General features: G+C 39.8%; 1 protein-coding gene across 6 annotated transcripts in view; it reads right to left on the reverse strand.

The window, feature by feature from the left end:
- The window catches only part of fcho2 (FCH and mu domain containing endocytic adaptor 2), a 159,867-nt gene that overhangs the window by 120,742 nt on the left and 25,724 nt on the right, over window positions 1-13,401 (reverse strand). For all 6 annotated transcript variants that reach the window (XM_052019149.1, XM_052019148.1, XM_052019147.1 and 3 more), the window contains exons 3-4: window positions 1,599-1,673; window positions 1,324-1,465 (exon numbers count right to left, since the gene is read on the reverse strand). In XM_052019149.1, coding sequence (XP_051875109.1) covers window positions 1,324-1,465; window positions 1,599-1,673 — 217 coding nt within the window. The remainder of the gene's footprint in view (window positions 1-1,323; window positions 1,466-1,598; window positions 1,674-13,401) is intronic.

A 13,401-nucleotide genomic window follows, 5' to 3' on the forward strand; every position in this document is an offset into this window, starting at 1 on the left:
TATTTCAACTTCTTGGGATCAAGTATGGTTCTATGGGATCTGAGGTAAAAATTTGGCATGTCCCCATTGACATTCACCGATGTTTATATATGCACCACAGAAAGCATCATATCCGGATGCAGCACAGCTTGGTATGGCAACTGCTCTTCTCAAGACTGCAACAAATCTACATTTCCCACTGCCTTGCGAAAGCAGCCAAAATAATCAAAGACCCCTCCCACATTCTCTCTTCTCCCCCCTTCCATCGGCCAGAAAATACAAAAGCTTGAAAACATGCACCACTAGGCTCAAGAACAGCTTCTATAAGAAACTTGAATTGACCTCTTATACAATAAAGATGAACTCTTGACTTCGCAATCTACCATGTCATAGCCTTTACACCTTATTGTCTACCTGCACTGCACTTTCTTCATAACTGTAACACTATATTCTGCATCTGTCATTACTTTTCCCTCAATGTACCTATGTTTTGAAATAATCTGTATGGATGGAATGTAAAACAAAGTTTTCCACTGTATCTCGGTACATGTGACAATAGTAAACCAATTACCAATTGAGGCCAGGCTGATTTCGACAGGAGGAAGAGAGATATTTGGCAGATGCAGTATAATGTAAATAAATGTGAGGCAGATTATCCATATGGCAATAGACTGGGAAAGGGGGAAGTGCAATGAGATCAGTCGCTCAAAGTAAGAATGTAGGTGCAGCAGGCAATTAAGGCGGCAAATTATATGCCAGCCTCCATAGAAAGACTCTAGTGCAGGAGCAGGAAGGTCATGCTGCAATTCTACAGGGCCTTGGTGAGATTGCACCTTGAGCATTATGTGTAGTTTCGATCTCCTTATCTGAGAATCTTCCTACAATGGAGGGAACTCAGCAGAAGTTCACCAGAATGATTCTTGCCTTTTCTGAGAGGTGGCTCGGAAGATATAGTGGCTAATACTACACGTTTACTGGTCATCAAAATCCAATGAACAGGTTACTTGTTAGTTGGTGAAATTCTGTTGGTGTAAACGGGTCACTTTTAGATACTCAGCAAACACTGTACTCCAAAATTTATTCAAAGTGTGAAAGACTGGCATAACTAAACAGTATATAAATACCAATTTTTATTATTTTAATTATACATAAAGTATTTGGATGGTTAAATTTATGAAATAAAGATATAAGCTTGCCAAAATTCTGCAAAAATTATAATTACTATCATTCTTTTCAGGTTGGGTACTCAAATAGGCATATATATTAATGAAAGTAGTGTTTCTAAATTTGTATCCAGAAACATTTTGTGATCCTGGATAACTAACTTGCCAAATATCCTCTTACCTTTTTATGTGCCTTGGTCTGTTCATCTCCATACTTCTGTACTTCTTTAATTAATTCTTGTAGTTTTCGTACAAGATCTAAATGGCTACTGGCTAGTTTCTCAGTGGACAATTTTAAAACGTCCCATACTGGTGCAAATGTTCTGAAGGAAAACATATTGTAAAGTCATAAAACATGATGGAAGTAGCAGACTGGAAATGGTATCAAAAAAGACAATTTCAAAATATCAAATTCTACATCATCTTATGATTGGACTATACTTCTGAGAGACTTACCCCAGCTGACTGTAATTACTTGTTGTTTTGGCTAATTTGGTCATGGACCTTGAATAAATATCTTCTATTGTGACGCTGTTTGGGGATTAAAAAGCCAAATGTAAAAATTTTCTTCAAACGTAAAAGAACCTTAAACAACTTCTTAACCATTTCCATGACTGGATTTTCATAGTCTTTCTTTTTACTTCAAAAATTGTATAAAAAAGTAAAACATAAATGTACATTGGTGAAAAACTTGTTAACATTTAATAACAAAAGTGTTTAAATTTACAAGTTAACACACCCAGAAGTATTATAATAGAAGTCAGGAAGGGGGAATGTACCAAGGGAAAGGGAGTAAAGTTTGTTGCCAGTAACAGTAATTGGTCTTGGTCTACCCAAGCTCGAAAAAATTGTCGTATCAAGTCATTGGAGGAGTCACATTTTTGTGTTTGTGACTGGTACCACTGATTGGATGCATGTAAATGAGCTGTTAAGTGAGAGAAGCGATTTTAGATATTTGGGGATCTTTCCGGGTGATGGGGCAAGGGATAGAAGTAAGGCACCGCCAAGGTCAAACCATGTACTGTCAGTCTCATACCAAGATTTCTAAAGAAATTGAGGTGTGACACACAAGGCAGCAAGTAGTTAACTCGCAGTGAATAGTATTTTTCCACGTGAGGTAGTGTTTTCCACTATAAGTGGAAAAATTTGAATTATGCACTTAAGAAGAATAGAAAAGCAGATTTTTTAAAAAATGGTTAGAAACTGGTAAGGGTCTAGATGTACACTTCAGGAAGAATAGAAAGTAAATTGGAGACAACCCAATCAAATAAGAACAAAAGGCACGTTGGCCTTTATTGCCAAAGTTTCAGGTAAAGGCTGGGTATATTGCTATAAGAGGGAATGATGAGGAACTAAAACTAGAGTTGTATGATGACAGAGACAGAAAACACGATGAAGGAAAAGATATATGTTGGTGAATTCTTCATATTGTGGAGTCTACATTGCCCTCATTAGTCACCTCAGAAACCACAGATCAGTATTTTAAAAGGGGATTTGAAGGGAAAGTTTTGTTTCATACTCTTGACCTTGCTGCCAGAGGAAGTGGAGGAGTTGGATACAGTCATTCCGTTAAAGAGACATTTAGACAGGAACTTAGGTAGGCAAAGCATAGAAGGACATGGACCTAGTGCAGGCAAATGGGATTCATGTAGATGGGCAAAAAGGTCAACATGGACGTGGTGGGCTGATGGCCCACTTTTGTGCTGTACAACTCTATGAAATCAAGGCATTTGGAGAAGCTTGGGCTGATTAGGGACAGTCAGCACAGCTTTGTCAGGGGCAGGTTATGCCTCAGTAGCCTGACTGAATTCTTTGAGGATGTGATAAAGCACATTGATCAAGGTAGAGCAGTGGATGTGGTGTACATAGATTTTAGTAAGGCATTTGAAAAGGTTCCTCATTGGAAGGCTCATTCAGAAAGTCAGGAGGCATGGGATCCAGGGAAACTTGGCTGTGTGGATTCAGAATTGGCTCACCCATAGAAGACAGAGGGTGGTGGTAGATGGAGCATATTCTGCCTGGAGGTTGGTGACCAGTGGTGTTCCACAGGGATCTGTTCTGGGATCCCCTGCTCTTTGTGATTTTTATAAATGACTCGGATGAGGATGTGGAAGGGTAGGTTAGTAAGTTTGCTGATGACATGAAGATTGGTGGTGTTGTGGATAGTGTAGAAGGTTGCTGTAGGTTACAACAGGACATTGATAGGATGTAGACCTGGGCTGAGAAGTGGCACATGGAGCTCAATCCAGAAAAGCGTGAAGTGATACACTTTGGAAGATCGAATTTGAAGGCAGAATACAAGGTTAATGGCAGGACTCTGAGCAGTGTGGAGGAACAGAGGGGTCTTGGAGTCCACATCCATAGATCCCTCAAAGTTGCCGCGCAGGTTTATAGTGTTGTTAAGAAGATGTATGGTGTGTTGGCCTTCATCAGTCGGGGGGATTGAGTTCAAGAGCCACAAGGTAATGTCGCGGCTCTATAGACCTCTGGTTAGACCACACTTGGAATAGTATGTTCAGTTTTGGTCGCCTCATTATAGGAAGGATGTGGAAGCTTTAAAGAGGGTGCAGAGGAGATTTACCAGCATGCCGCCTGGATTGGAGAGCATGTCTTATGAGGATAGGTTGAGTGAATTAGGTCTTTTCTCTTTGGAGAGGAGAAGGATGCGAGGTGACTTGATAGAGGTGTACAAGAGGCATAGATCAAGTGGACAGTCAGAGACTTTTTCCCAGGGCGGAAGTGGCTAACATGAGGGGGCATAATTTTAAGGTGATAGGAGGAAGGTATAGGGGAGATGTCAGAGGTAATTTTTTTTATAAAAACACAGAGAGTGGTGGGTGCATGGAACACACTACCAGCAGAGGTTGTGGGGGCAGATACATTAGGGATATTTAAGAGACTCTTAGATAGCCACATGAAAGATAGAAAAATGGAGAGCCACATGGGAGAGAAGGGTTAGATAGAACTTAGAACAGGATAAAATGACGGAACAACATCGTGGGCCGAAGGGCCTGTACTGTGTTGTAATGTTCCATGTGAACTCTATGTATGAATAGTTGCCCTCAATCCTTGAAACAAGAACCTGGTTAAATACAACGTCAGGAGGGGAACTGAAAGCAAATTAAGACTGGCAAATAGAAAACATGAGAACAAGATGGCAGTCAATATGTAAAAAAGCAAACATCTCCTGCCAGCGTGCAAGCAGTTGATAAAAGGTGGATGTTACCCACTGAAGAGGAAGAAGATAATAAAAGTGCTTAGAAGCTCCTGCTAAACTGGATTACTTAAAAGCCACCTTGCTTCAGTGTTTATCAAGGATACTGGCAAAATGAGAGTGATGTTGGATAGGTGAAAATTGATAGTCAGGATGTGCTGCTATGTTTAAAGTGGATGTCGCCATGCCAGATTGCTTGTCCAGGTTGCTAAGGGAAGTAGGGGTAGGGATACTAAAAGAGCTTGCCATAATTTTTCCAAGATATGGGAGCTGCAAGATGAATGGAAAGGGACAAATATAACATTTTCATTCAAGGAAAAGTGTAAGGAGTACATTCCTAGGAACCACAGGCTGGTTGATTTAATACCAATGATGGGTATTAGTCCTGGAAACAAAAATCAGGGAAAAATAATTAACATGCACTTGGACATGTCTGAGTTAATTCAGAGCTAGCATGGATATGTAAAAGACAGGTCATATATGACTAACCTAAATGAATTTTTTGATAAAGGAAGAGAAGGGTTTCTGAAGGGCATACAGTGGATTTTGGCTTTATGGATTTTAAAAAGCTTTTGACAAAGTACCACATAAAAAGGCTGTTTAACAAAGCAGGTGGTCATGAAAAAGGAATGTTGTGTCAGCTTGGATAAAAAAAATTGTTTTAGGGACAGAAAAGAGTAAATTCTCAAGGCGGAGACTAACAGACATTAGAACTACAAAGGAGTCTAGGACTATGGGGACAATCCAGAAAAGTTATGTAGAGACCTAGGCTGGAATAACTATGATCTTACTGAATGGCAAAGAGAGGCTCGAGAAGCTAAATAGTACTTCCAGACTAAAAGATGACTGACAGTGGTGTTGGAATACGAAGGAAAATTTTCAAAAATTGCTGGTGATATAAAACAGTATAATCAGAGCCTCAAAACTGGACATGTTGCCCTGGTTAATTAAGTAAAACAGTTCCATTAAATGATGATACAAGAAATAATGGGTATCTCTTTAAGGTTTTGGATAAGAGATACATGCAGAGGCGAGAATGAACATTTTTTATTTTATACAGCGAGTGACAATGACCTGGAACTTGCAGCCTACGAAGGTGGCAGAAGCAGAGACAACCAATTATTTCAAAAGCAAATTGGAGAGGCAGCTCAGTGCATGCAAAGTTTTTTTCAAACAGGGAAAGAGCAGAATGGGACTAAGTTGTTCTACAGAAAGCCAAGATGGAATCAATGAATTAATAAATCAAGTAGCTTCATTTTCCATTGTAATGACTGTGATAACCTAGCTTATACCTCGGATGATCTATACAAGTCTGATCACAACATTATGAGGAGGATGAAATGGCACAAGAGAGAATAAAGAGGAAATTTATGAAGATGTTATTGAAACCCAGGTATCAGGTGTAGAAATAAAATTCAGCAAATAAATTCTGGAATTTGGTAATGGTGACCATAACATTACTAGATGGTCATAAAAACTTCTTTATGTTAGAAAAGGAAACCTGCTCTCCTTATTCAGTCTGGGCTTTATGTGATTCTAGGCTTATAACAATGTGGTTAACACTTACCTGTTGTCTGAAATGGACACATAAGCAACTAAGTAAAATTAGAAGTGGGCAATAGATACTGGACTTGCTAGCAATAGTAATATCCCACAAATAAATAAAAACTCTAGCCTGCAATAACAACATATAGGATGTTTCCAAATACAAATACAGACAAAGAGGACCTTGCCTATCTGAGCTTATCCATCCAGAAGAATGCAAATGGAATTGAATTACAGCATCAAATTTGTCCTTAAATGATTTCAGTACTTTTACTTCCATTACTTTAGATGGGACGTTGTTCCATTTATTAATCATACTATGTGCGGAAGAGAAGGATCAGGGCAAACAGAAATGGTGAGGAGCTCAGGATATGGAGGGAAAAAAGGCAAGGCAAGCCAAAGTGAAGCAACTAGTACCAAGAACAGTAAATGAAAATAAACAAAAACTGCAGATACTAGAAATCTGAAATAAAAACAGAAAATGCTGAAAACACTCAGTAGATCAGGCAGCATCTGTAGAAAAAGAAACAGTTAATATTTCAGGTCCTAAACTCTTTGTCTGACATTAACTGTTTCTCTTTCCATAGATACTCCCAGGATTTTCAGTCTTTTTTATGGCACCATGAAAAGGCTGGATTGGAAATAGAAGGAGCATGTTGAGGATAAGCATGAAAACATCAGGACAAGGGTAATGTATGTAAGGATAAGCACAAGAAGATCAAAACTGTCTCCCTTCATTATTAGTTGTCACAGTATTATGGTGTGGTATCTGTGGGTGGTCCTGTGTGTATTAGACTATGTGGGACTCCACAGCCAAGAAATTTAACTGCAGAACACCATTTCCAAATATCCTCTGGGGTGAAATACAACAAAGACAATTTCCAGGCCATTTCATACCACTCTGAAAACAGGACCTGATATCCTTGAGTGGGAGTCATCCTTAATGCCCCAGGAGGCGATTTTTGTATCGGGGAGCAACAGCTGATGTTTTTTCTATTCCCATGCATCTTCAGAGACCTGGGGTTACATTTCTTCCACCCCCATCAGCACTCTGAGGCAACATGGTCTTCTCACTCAGAGTCACGGAGCTATACAGCAAAGAAACAGATCCTTTGGTCCAACTTGTCCATGCCGACTGTGTTGCCCAGTGAGCTCATCCTATCTGCCCGTATTTGGCCCATTGCCCTCTAAACCCCTCCTGTCCATGTATTTATCTAGATGGCTTTTAAATATTGCTAATGTGCCCACCTCAACCACTATTTCTGGCAGCTCATTCCAAATACACACCATCCTTTGTGTAAAGAAACTGCCCCTGATGTCCCTTTTAAATCTCTCACCTCTGATCTTAAACTTATGCACTCTTGTTTTTAGCACCCCCTCCCTGGGAAAAAGACTATGTGCTTTCACCCCATCTATGCCCTCATAATCTTATATACCTCTTTCAGGTTACCCCTCAATCTCCTACATTCCAGGGAATAAAGTCCTAGTCTACGCAACCTCTCCTTGTAACTCATGACCCTAAGTCAGGCAACATCCTGGTAACTCTTTTCTGCACTCTTTCCAGTTTAATAACATCTTTCCTATAACAGGGTGACCAAAACTCTACACAATACTCCAAGTGCAGCCTCACCAACATCTTATATAACTGCATCATAACTTCCCAAATCAGATAATCAATGCCCTAATTGGTGAAGGCCAGCGTGCCAAATGCCTTCTTCACCACCCTATCTACTTTTGATGCCACTTTCAGTGAAGTAGGCATTTGCACTCCTAGGTCCCTCTGTTCCATAACACTCTCCAGGGCCCTACCATTCACTGTACAAGTCCTACCCTGGTTTGATCTCCCAAAATGCAATACCTCACATTTATCTGGATTAAAAGCCATCTGCCAGCCCACATACCTAGCTGATCAAGATCCCCCTGTAATTTCTCATAACCTTCTACGCTATCTACAACACCACCTATTTCAGTATGATCCACAAACTTCCTAACCATGCCTTGTACATTCACATCCAAATCGTTTATATAAATTACAAACAATAAAGGTCCCAGCACCGACAGCTGTGGCACACCACTAGACACAGACCTCAGTATTAGAAACAATCCTCAACCATCACCCTCTGCTTCCTACCACTGAGCCAATTATGAATCCACTCAGTATTCCAACTGGGCCACCCACCAATGAACGTATGCAATTTTCAGTCATTTGTGCCTGAGCCAACAAATGGACATAGGTGCCCTGCTGCTGCACCCATCACTGATGCCTGTTAGCATGCAAGAGAATATCTAATAACTACTAATGTTACATGTCAGTCAATCTCAGTTGTGCTTAAGTACAGTACTTAACATTCACAACTCAATCTCAGTTGTGCTTAAGTACAGTACTTAACATTCACCACTGGGTGGCAATAAAACGATTGTAATCACTGAAATAGAGCAGACCTCTTGTAAAGATCAGTAATTTTTCAGAGCTTTTATGGATTATTCATAACAGGAGAAAATAAACTATCCAAGAAACTCAAACAGGGAGGACTAAAAAAGAAACTAATTTAAAGTGGGTAATTCAATGTCAAATTAAATATTGAGTGAGGATTAGAGAGGGAATGAGTGATTGATGGAGAGGCTTAAAGGTAAAGTCAGCAAAAAATAAGATTTCATATTTCAAAAATCTCCAAATGATTCTCAACCTGAAGCAATGAGACTCTATGCTTAAAACTTCTCATTTTCCAGGAAGAGAAGTTAAACTGCAGTAATCAACTAGTAACACATAATTTAAAAAGGAACTTATGCTATCAATTATTGGACTTAACATTCTATGACAAGTTCAATGGCAATCAATGTGTAATTCTATTACTTCTTGAAAACCATAGGGAGGTTAAATATACAATTAAGCTGCTTTCACAAAGTTTGTGGTGGTATAGTGCAAACAGGTGGTAATTCACAACCTGTGGAGCATCACTTCTCACTCCAAATTGCTGGGCAATTTGCAAACACCTGAGTGCATTGTTCATGTTCTTTTTATTTCATAAAAATGTGGCATGGCTCATGAAGTATAATATGAGTGCCTATCTATATGGTCCTCACTCATAGCATTGCTATCACTGGGCCAGTGTTGTAGAATATTTCAATCATTATTCCTCTTCCCAATGGCATCATCCTGTTGACCTCCTCTTCTGCTGTTTCTACCTTACCTTTCTGAGTTGCACTGACAACTGGTCCAAGAAAACCTCATTTTTAAAAACCTCTTCTTCATTTTCAAGTTCATCCTGGGTTTTGCCACCTGTAACCACTTCCAACTCGATTAGCCCTCTAGGTGTCTTTGCTTCGCCAACCCTGACATCTTGTGCTCTCCTGAGATTTCAACTGCTGCATCATAGGTACTGTTTTCAGGTACATTGTCCCTAAACTATGGAATCGTCCCTGTAAAACTCTCTGCTACTCTCTCTCCCCCATCCTCCTTTAATACCTTCTATAAAATGCTTCTTAAAACCTATCTCCTTGGGCAAAACCTTCATCATTTGTCCTTACAACATTTTTTATTTAAATAGGTTGAAAAATTTTGTAGATTGAGTCAAATTTGTGACTGTTATTCAGTCTAGGGAAATTTCATCATATTAGAGGTGATAAATAAATGGAAGTTTAAAAATAATCCATTGCTTATGAAGAATGTTGGTGGTCATACTTCTATACAAATACAAAATATTTATTTCTTTTCCCAAGTAATCTAAATTCTATTACCCTAACTCCATGCATTCATCATCTCATCTGTGACATACCACCACTAGCTTCATCTCAGAAAACAGAAGTTAAAATTATTTGTCATCATTTTTGTATCCAGATGCATCACAGCTTGGTATGGCGACTGCTCTGCCCACAACTGCAAAAAATGACAGAGAGTTGTGAACACAACCCAGTCTATCATGAAAACCAACCTCCCCTCCATTGACTCTGTCTACACTTCCTGCTGCCTCAGGAAAGCAGCCTATATAATCAAGGATCCGTCCCACCCCGGTTATTCTCTCTTCTCTCTCCTCCCATCGGGCAGAAGATACAAAAGTTTGAGAACAGGTATCACCAGGCTCAAGGACAGCTTCTATCCTGCTGTAATAAGACTCTTGAATGGACTTATTATATGATAAAGATGAACTCTCGATCTTTCAATCTACGTTGTCATGGCCCTTGCACTTTCTCTGTAACTGTAACACTATATTCTGCATTCTGCTTTGTTTTCCTTTTGTACTACCTCGATGTACTTATGTATGGAATGATCTGTCTGGATGGCATGCAAAAAGAGCTTTTCACTGTATCTCAGTACGTGATAATAATAAATCAATTATCAAGTTAATAATTTGGAATGTTTTAATTTATTTCATGACTATTATGCAAGTATCACACATTGTAACAGATTCTAAACAAACTTTTGAAAGACTTACATATAGAAAATAAGTCATTGACCAGGATGGAACGTGAAACCTACAAATTACAATTGGTTTTTGATTGTTTTTAGCAAATTGTAAATAGCTAGTTACCTGGATTTACACATGTGATGCAGTGAACAGGTAAGCAGGTAAATAGTACAGCCATAATTTGATTCCATAAAAGGTTCACGAACCATTCCATGGAATGTCCACAAACTAATATTAATAGATTTTAAATTTAAAATAATGCATTGAAAATGCAAATTTCTCAACTCATTGATTAGACACTTGTGTATCAATGGCAAATCAAAATGACATAATTTTAAAAGAAAAATCTCCATTGAAAATACTGCAAACTTGTACAGGCAATCCCCGCATTACCATCAGACTGCATTCCTAGAAACAGTTTCTATCACGATTTTCCGTAACATGAATCCTCTTTTCCTATTGAATCTCATGGTATAAGTGGAGATGCATTCCTGTGGGATGATTTTCTCTCAGATTAAGCCATTTTATTGACAACGACAAAGTGATCCAACACTGTAATTTAACAGATGTGGCCAACATTAGGCTCAGGAGAAGGACAAGGCTTATGGATTAGGAAAGGGTTTGGGACGTGAGGAGATCAGGGTAAGGGATGGGAATTGTGGATTAGGGTTCATGAGAGAAAGATGGTGTAGGAGGAGTTCAGGGCAGTTAATGGGTTAAAGTGCAGTGACTTCGCTGAAGTAGAGTAAAGACTGATGTATTACTTTAAGGAGCCAGTGTAGGAGCTAGCCACTGCAGCGCATGAGAGTAAATGCCTTGTAGATGAAGAACACAGCAGCAGCACTGCACTCTGAGACATCTGTTCATGTGTCCTCAGACTGGAGAGGGGGTGGCAAAGGAAGGACTCGACTGTGACTGCCAACGCAATCCAATGTCATATCCAAATCTTATTGCCCAACATTATTAAGTGACTAAATACAAAAATTGACAAAATATGTTGTTTCCGCTGCATTTTGTGTTTATTTATTCTTTTCCCCACATAAATTCTGTAAGAGCAAACTTTATTCCATATATCAAATTTTTGGGTAGTGATTTGTGAATTACATTGGGGAGAATTTCCATTACTCGAACTACTGTAACACAGGAGACGCCTGTATTTGATCTATCCTAGACTAAATCAATGAAAAATTTTCTCATACCCAAGTGCAAAGATACTAAATATATTACAGTCATAGAGTCATACAACATGGAAACAGGCCATTCAGCCCAACTGGTCCATGCCAACCAAGATTCCCATCTAAGCTAGTCCCATTTGCCCAAGTTTGGCCCATATCCCTCTAAACCTTTCCTCTCCGTGCATCTGTCCAAGTGCCTTTTAAATATTGTCACACAGCATGGAACCAGGCCCTTTGGCCCACTGATCCAACACCGGCCATGTCACCCATTTACACCACTGTTAATTGGTTTATTATTGTCACATGTATCAAGGTACAATGAAAAACTTTGTTTTGCATGCCATCCATACAAATCATTTCATCACATCAGTGCACTGGGGTAGTATAAGGGAAAACAATAACAGAATAAAGTTTTACGGTTACAGGGAAAGTACAGTGCAGGCAAACAATAAGGTGCAAGGACATAATGAGGTAGACTATGAGGTCAAGAGTCCATCTTATCATACTGGGGGACTGTTCAACTGTCATAACAGTGGGACAGTGGGATAGAAGCTGTCCTTGAGCCTGGTGATATGTACTTTCAGGCTTTTGTATCTTGTGCCCGATGGGGGGGGGGGGGTGGGTTGGTGGGAGACAGAATGTCTAGGGTGGGTGGGGTCTTTGATTATGTTGGCAGTTTTACCGAAGCAGTGAGAAGTGTAAAGTGTAGACACAGTCCATGGAGGGGAGACTGGTTCCTGTAACGTGCTGAGCTGTGTCCACAACTCTCTGCAGTTTCTTGCAGTCTCAGGAAAGGCATTTGTCATACCAAGCCGTGATGCATTCAGATAGGATGCTTTCTATGGCGCATCGATAATAATTGGTGAGGGTCAAGGGGGACATGCCAAATTTCTTTAGACTCCTGAGGAAGTAGAGGCACTGGTACGGTTTCTTGGTCATAGCATCTATGTGGTTGGACCAGGACGGGCTATTGGTGATGTTCATTTCTACAAACTTGAAGCTCCCAACCCTCTCAACCTCAATGCTGTTGATGTAAACAGGAACATGTGCACTGGCCGCCATCCTGAAGTTAGTGACCAGCTCTTTTGTTTTGCTGACATTGAGGGAAAGGTTGTTGTCATGACACCATGCTACTAGACTCTGTATCTCCTTCCTGTACTTCGACTCATTGTTATTTGAGATATGGCCCACTATAGTGGTGTCATCTGCAAACTTGTAGATGGAGTTGGTCCAGAATCTGGCCACACAGTTGTGAGTGTATAGGAAGTAGAGTAGGGGGCTGAGGACATAGCCTTGTGGGGCACCAGTATTGAGGATAATCATGGTGGAGGTATTGCTGCTTATCCTTACTGATTGTGGTTTGTTGGTCAGGAAGTCAAAGATCTAGTTGCAAAGAGAGGTGTTGAGTCCCAGGTCTAGGAGTTCGGAGATGAGTTTGCTTGGAATTATAGTATTGAAGACAGAGCTGTAGTCAATAAACAATAGCCTAATGTAGGTGTCTTTACTGTCTGGATGCTCCAGAAATGAATGTAGGGCCAGGGAGATGGTGTCCACTGTGGACCTATTTCAGTGGTAGGCGAATTGCAGTGGGACAAGGTTGTCTGGGAGGCTGGAGTTGATGAGTGCCATAACCAGCCTCTCAAAGCATTTCATGATGATGGATGTATCAAATTCCAATCTCAAAATCACATTTTCCTTTGTGTATCCTTCATTTCTTTCAGCCTGCCACAGCTGAATGTACTTTTAGTTTTTTTAGGTCCATAAAGCTCAGAACTACATCTCACCTGTTAAAGTTTACTTTATTAACCAAGCTTTAAATCACCTGTCCTAAGATCATTGTTGATTTTGTATCAATGGGAGTCATTTTACTTATTAAAAGGTGCTCTATAGAAGTAAGTTCTCATTGATATGTTTCCACT

Source organism: Pristis pectinata, chromosome 7 (assembly GCF_009764475.1).
Source record: "Pristis pectinata isolate sPriPec2 chromosome 7, sPriPec2.1.pri, whole genome shotgun sequence".
Classification (NCBI taxonomy): domain Eukaryota; kingdom Metazoa; phylum Chordata; class Chondrichthyes; order Rhinopristiformes; family Pristidae; genus Pristis; species Pristis pectinata.